Source organism: Mus pahari, chromosome 6 (assembly GCF_900095145.1).
Source record: "Mus pahari chromosome 6, PAHARI_EIJ_v1.1, whole genome shotgun sequence".
Taxonomy (NCBI): domain Eukaryota; kingdom Metazoa; phylum Chordata; class Mammalia; order Rodentia; family Muridae; genus Mus; species Mus pahari.
In genome coordinates, this window is record NC_034595.1 from 58,784,551 (window position 1) to 58,791,300 (window position 6,750).

The 6,750-nt window shown below is 49.7% G+C and overlaps 1 protein-coding gene across 1 annotated transcript in view; it reads left to right on the forward strand.

Moving 5' to 3' along the window:
- Positions 1-1,093: 1,093 nt before the first annotated feature.
- Positions 1,094-6,750, forward strand: part of Slc1a7 (solute carrier family 1 member 7) — a 43,960-nt gene continuing 38,303 nt past the window's right edge. The window contains exon 1 of the mRNA XM_021200270.1: positions 1,094-1,258. Coding sequence (XP_021055929.1) covers positions 1,094-1,258 — 165 coding nt within the window. The remainder of the gene's footprint in view (positions 1,259-6,750) is intronic.

The following is a 6,750-nucleotide window of genomic DNA, read 5'->3' on the forward strand; positions in this document are numbered from 1 at the left end:
TTCTCCAGCCCAGGGGCTTTACCCCCTCCTTTCCCCCAGCTCCTCTGGTCCCTAGATAACTCAGCCATTTTGGCTACACCAGTCTTTGGCCCAGACCCCTCTTGATCCCGGCTCCTGTCTTGCCCTCCCTCCATCTCTCTCCTCATACTGCCTGACTCAGTCTGGCAGCGAACCTTTCCCCCCACCACACCTGGGAGCAATCATTTTGTCCTCCTTTTTGTTTTATTTTTTTCATTCAGATGTGATCAAGATACATTGCTTATATGTATAAAGAAGAATACGTAGAAATACTTTTAAAATAAATAGTAGTCCCTGAGGGATGTGGGATGGGTCATCTTGGGCTTAAAGCCTCTTGGAATAGAGTTTATTCATTTCCTGTTGACATTAGGCTGAAGTCAGGACAACTAAACTCAAGTCTAAACTCCTCACAGGGTCACCTGACCCCACACTGCTGAGTGCCAGCTTAGCGACTGTGCAGAGGGACCCAGGCTCTCAGGGTCTCAGTGGTCTCAGATCTCAATGAGGTCATCAGATGGCAATGATGTGGAGACTGGAACCCAGACCCAGGGTGGCGGGGTTGAGTCCCCGTGACTCGCAGTAGCTCACAGGGCAAGCCTGGCCGCATCGTTACTCTTCCCACAGATGATTCCTGTGAATCTGCACTGGCAAAGTGCCATATTCACACACTCACTCCTGGGGACACCATGCATCTAGGACAGCCATCAGATGCCCACTAGCACGCCCTGAGGTGGGCAGTCACTGGAACCTCACTGCCTTGCTTCTACATCTTTCCAGAATGAGGTGGAGGTGAAGCACCTCTGCTTCCTCTCATGGTGTCTGGTCCCTCCCCTCTTCAAGAGAAGCATTTGGCTCTGAGGACTGGACGCCCCGACCACGTGGCCTGCTCTAATTTCCCAGGCCCTAATCTGCTCCTAGCTCCTAATGATGCAGCTGGTAATAGGATTGTGGCTTCCCTCTGGACGGCTGCACAGACCATGGCTGCAAGGCTGGTGATAGGTGTCTAGGACTCTGTTCACCTGTAAGCAGAGAGGCTTGTGCCTCCAGCCCAGCCCTGGGCCTCATCCGACAGTGCATGGAATGGTGCCAACAGGCTGGCCTCAGCATGGTGCTGGACGCTGTCCTGGCTCGAGGGCGGGCAGTGTGTAGGCACAACGGGCTCCTCATACTGTCTGTGCTGTCTGTCATCGTGGGCTGCCTCCTTGGCTTCTTCCTCAGGACCCAGCGCCTCTCACCACAGGTCAGGCCCCTGGGATGTGTGGGTCTGCGGGGCTGGGGTTCCTAGAGTTGTTACAGTAGGTGAGCCAGGTTGCTTCTCTGGGTCCCAGCGTTCCCATCTATATCATGGGCGTAAAAACACCCACCGGTGTGAGATGTCAGTAAAATGGCTGGCAAAATGGCAACAAAGCCACAAAGACAGCATAGTAAGGTGGCTGGGGACAAAGATGAGCCACTGAAAAAGCATAAGGTTGAGAGCAATGGAGGGGAGACCAGGGGTTTTCAGAGGACACCCCTACAGGTCCCTAACAACCAGGATCCAGAATGGTCCCCATGCGGCGGGACCAGCAGGATGAGGCTCAAGGGTGCAAAAAAGTTGGGAGCAATGGGTCAAGCCTTTTATTTGGAGGAGGGCTATTGGAATACACGGGGAGAATAAGGACTGGAGTGAAGAGAGCAAAGGCTGGAAGGCTCCCATCACCAGACACAGGCTTGGGATAACCGTGCAAGCCACGGAGAGGAAGAGAGACCTGGTGGATGAACACTTTGGAGTGATCCCCGGGTGCAGAGTGGAAGAGGACAGGATGGGGGAGCAAGTGACCCTGGGCTGAAGAGGAGGTGTGAGAACATGCTCATGGAGAGGAAACTTCAGGAGGTGTGGCTGGTGGGAAATGGGAGACAGAGTGATGAGGCTGCCTCATCATCGTCTGGGAAAGACCTTTCTGTGGACAGGGAAGACCCCAGTGATGTTACATAAGACACTATGGATGCCTGTTCCAACAAGGGAGACACAGTTCAGGACCATGGAGACAGTGTCAAGACCTCCCGCTGGGGAGACAAACCTGAACTCCCCATGCAACAGAGACAGCTGAAGTTTATAGCCCAGGCACGGAGGGACAGCTCAGTGGGCAGGAAATGACTATGACAGGGGACATCAAGAGTGAGGCCCTTGCCTGGTGCAGCAAGGCAGGGATCAAGTATTGAAAAGAGGGGGGAAATTGGATCAGATCCTGAAGGGCTCGAGGGGGAGGGGATTCTCATCAGACCTACTTTGCAGGGTTTTGGTTATGGTCCCACCATGGAGGCTCACTGAAAAGAGGGCTCGGGGGAATCTGTTTTCAGTGGAGTCTGTCTGTCTGTCCAGACCCCATAGATTCTTCATCCTTTAACTCACTGATACATCGCATTGTCTCTGAAGCTGGAGCCTCTGATGCACTTTTCCCCTAAGGGGATGATGTCCCCTCCCCTGGTAACCAAGCAACCCTGCTTACTCCCAGAAGTTACTTAGGAAGAGGCAGGGACTCCTGAAGCACAGGCCCCAGCCTTCAACCCCACAGTGGCTGAGCTAAGTCTTCTCTCTACTTTGGCTTTACTTTCGTTGTCTGTGGAGTAAAGGGGGCATACGCATCTCCTAGCACTGTTGAAAGGAGTAAAGATCAGCAATGTCTGCTGTGCAGTAAGTGCTTACTGAATGCCACTTCACGCCATCTCTCGTCTCCCAGCCAAAGCCTGTCTGTGATGGTTGATCTTCACCTCTCTGATTTAGAATCAGGATGAAAACACTCCCCTGGGGGGGACGTATAAGAGGCTGTCCCCAGAAAGGTGTAACTTTCTGTTCCAGAAAGGAAAAGCCCTCCTGCAGTGAGACCAGCCCCATCCATAGGTGGGGGGCCCAGAGTAGATAAAAGGAGAAAGCAAGCTGGCACCTGCACCATCTCCCTCTGCTTCCCGACTGTGTGACCAGCTGCCTGGTGTTCTTGCATTTGTGCTTTCCCCGTGAGCGCCCGGGTCTTCTATCTGTGAGCTGAAATGAAGCCTCCTTCCTTTAGTGGCTCTGCTAGCTAATTGGTCACTGCAACTAGAGAAGCAACAAATTCATTTAACCTACACTGGAAAGTACCTGTCCTAGGACAAGTGTGGCCATCTGAATCTGAGTCCGGCCTCGTTTCCTTCCGTGCACTCTGCTCCCCCGCGGCACTGTAACTGCCTGCCGCCCTGCTCCAAGCTCTTCAAATGGGTGTCTGTTTCTAACACAAAACTGGCTCTGGCAAGCTACTCCAGGTTTCTCTGTGTGTGTGTGTGTTTGTGTGTACATGTCTCTCACACACCAGCACACATGTAAAGGTCACAGGACAATTGCAGAAGTAGGTTCTGTCCTTTCACAATGAGGGGTCCAAGGACTGGACTCAGGTTGTCAGGATCTTGCTGGCTGCATGGATTTTCTTGTCCCCAAGACATGATCCTCGAGGAGCAGGAGGCACAAAGACCGCAGACGTGGCCCAGATGAAAGCAGCTGGGCCCTGGTGCTCCTCCACCTGCACTCGGGCTCTGGAGCGGCAGCTATCTTCTATGCTAGGAGATCATTTTGTTTTTCACAGATTGGACTTCCTATTAGTAAAAGCCAGATTGTCTGGGATCTCCTGTGTCTGAGCCACCCTCCCCATCTTCTTGGATGTGTGGGTGCACTCAGGTCTGGACTAACCTGCCAGATACATTGAAGGAGGGTGTGGATGGAACCTGAATACTCATTTGGCAGGAAGTGGCTTTCTAAGCATTGTCCTCTGAAATCCAGGATTTTTTTTTTTTTTTTTTTTTTGGTTTGGTCTCTTTGCCTGTGACTCAGACAGCAAATCTGTCCAATTGTTTGAGCTTATGCAACAGTCAGAAATTTGGAAAATGGTAGAATGTCAATTAATGAAAAGAAACTCACAAAATTAATGCGATTTTTTTATGTTTGGATGTAAATAATTCATTAAAATAGACACATTTGAGACTTAAACTATGAGGATTTATAAATCCATTTTCTTTCCTTCCTATGAATTTAATGAAAAGTTAAAAAATTATTACATTTATTTTGTATATTTGTGTGCATAGGTATGCATCTGCGAACACACACACACACACACACGCACACGCACATAGACACTCACGCCACAGTGCATATGTGAAAACTATCAGCTCCCCAAACTGAAGAGAAAGGATACTGGTTAGACAGCTTGGGAAGCGGATGGAGCTGGCTGACCCCATTCAGAAGGGCCCAGGAGGCTGGCATTATAGCCCACAAGAGCAGATACTGAGTAGCTTTCCTCAAAGAACTCCAAAGGACTCTGGTACCCATGGAAGGGCAAAGCAGGGATGAACTATGGAGTTGGCAGCAGTCGCTTAGGCCCGGAGCTCTTCCGGGTCGCATGGTCAGAGGGCTTCTGTTTCTTCTGTGTCTAGCTCCGGCCCGCACAGAGTCCTGGAGGACATCAGATCTAGCTGCGTGAGGTGAGGGAAGGCAATGGTGAAGTGAGTATTTCTGTCTTAGTTAAGGTTTCACTGCTGTGAACAGACACCATGACCAAGCAACTCTTATAAGGGCAACATTCAACTGGGGCTGGCTTACAGGTTCAGAGGCTCAGTCCATTATCATCAAGACAGGAGCATGGCAGCATCCAGGCAGGCATGGTGCAGGAGGAGCTGAGAGCTCTACATCTTCCTCTGAAGGCTGCTAGCAGAATACTGGCTTCCAGGCAGCTAGGACTAGGGTCTTAAAGCCCATGCTCACAGTGACACACCTACTCCAACAAGGCCACACCTCCAAAGAGGGCTACCTGCTGAGCCAAGCATATACAAAGCATCACGGCTTATAGCAATCTGTAGGCACTGGGTTCTAGGTGCGACCTCCCCAGCAGAACCCTGGGACAGCTGGCAGCTGGGCCTCGGCACAAGGCCTCTTACTGGAGCCTCTCAGAAAGACCTATGAGCTCTTTGAGAAAAGAGGCTCCTGTGCCCTCCCCGCAGTGACAAGCCCAGAAGCTTCGTGCTCCATGTCTACCTATGAGCAGAAGTCACTAGAAATGTGAGAAAAGCTGCAGACGTCAAACCGGAGACTACAGGAAGAGAAAAGAGGGTCTCTGGAGAGCCTTAAAATCATTTCTTAAGGGCTTGAAGTGGTGATGAACACCAACCATCCAAGAACTTGGGAAGCATAGGCAGTTGTATCTCTTTGAGTTCAAAACCAGCCTGGCCTGTATATCAAGTTCCAGGTCAGCCAGAGCGACCTAGTGAGGCCTTTTCTCAAATATTCATTTCTGAAGATCTTTGGAGAGATGAGAGATAGTATCGTTATCATAGAACGGAACGAGGGCTGTCAAGATGGCTCAGCAGGTAAAGGTGTTTGTTCTCAAGCCTGAAGACTTCCTGAGTTCACCCCTCAGGGGCCACATGGGAGAAGGAGAGAACTGGCTCCTGGAAGTTGTCTTTTGACCTCCACATGCATGCTGAATGTAGCACATATGTGTCCACATTACACACAAGTAAATAAATAAATGTGATTTCTAAAATGGGATGTTACCATGTGCTTAGTATACACGAAGCCATAGTTTCCAGTTCCAGCACCACAAACACCAAACGCTTTGTTTGTTTGATTGAGCTGTTGATTTGGTTTTTAGAGGCAGGGTTTCTCTGTGTAGGCCTGGCTGTGTTGAAACTCACTCTGTAGACCAGGTTCTCCACAAACTCACAGAGATCCACTTGCCTCTGCCTCCCAAGTGCTGGGATTAAAAGCATGTGCTGCCACCGCCTCATTTGGTTTCTATTGCTGTGATAAACACCATAACCAAAAGCGAATCAGGAAGGAAAAGGTTTATTTATTTAAGCTTGAGATGTAGATGTAGTCCATCTCAAGCTGGGGCAGAAACTCAAGGACAGGACCTGGAAGCAGGGACTGAAGCAAAGCCATGGAAACTGCTGCTTCCTGGCTGGCTCCCCAGCCTGTTTAGCTTGCCTTCTTACCCAGCTGCAGACCTCCTGCCCAGGGGTGGCCCCACCCACAGTGGGCTGGGTCTTCCCATGCCAATCATTCATCAGAAGAACGCCCCATACCCTTGGCTTGCCTCAGACCAATCCCATGTAGGCATCTTCTCAGCTGAGGTTTTCCCTCCCAGATGACCCTGGCTTGTGTCAAGGTGACAAAACAACAACAACAACAACAACAACAAAATAAAACAAAACAAAAACCTAACCAACATAGATGCTAAAAAGAGAAAACAACCAAGAATAAAACAAGAGCATTTGGGGGGGCCGGTGAGATGGCTCAGCGGGTAAGAGCACTGACTGCTCTTCTGAAGGTCCTGAGTTCAAATCCCAGCAACCACATGGTGGCTCACAACCACCGGTAATGAGACCTGACTCCCTCTTCTGGTGAGTCTGAAGACAGTTACAGTGTACTTATGTATAATAATAAATAAATCTTTGGACTGGAGCGAGCAGGGCCGACAGACCTGAGCCAATGGGGTTGACTGGAGCCAGCAGAGGTCCTAAAAATTCAATTCCCAACAACCACATGAAGGCTCACAACCATTTGTACAGCTACAGTGTACTCATATACATAAAAAAAAAATAAATCTTAAAAAAAAAAAAAAGAGCATTTGGAATTTTAAAAAATGAAGAACCACCATCAAAATGTCAGCAGTTAGGAAGAAGGTGTAGACGTCTAATTAAACCAAATGATGAAGTATGAAGAAGAGT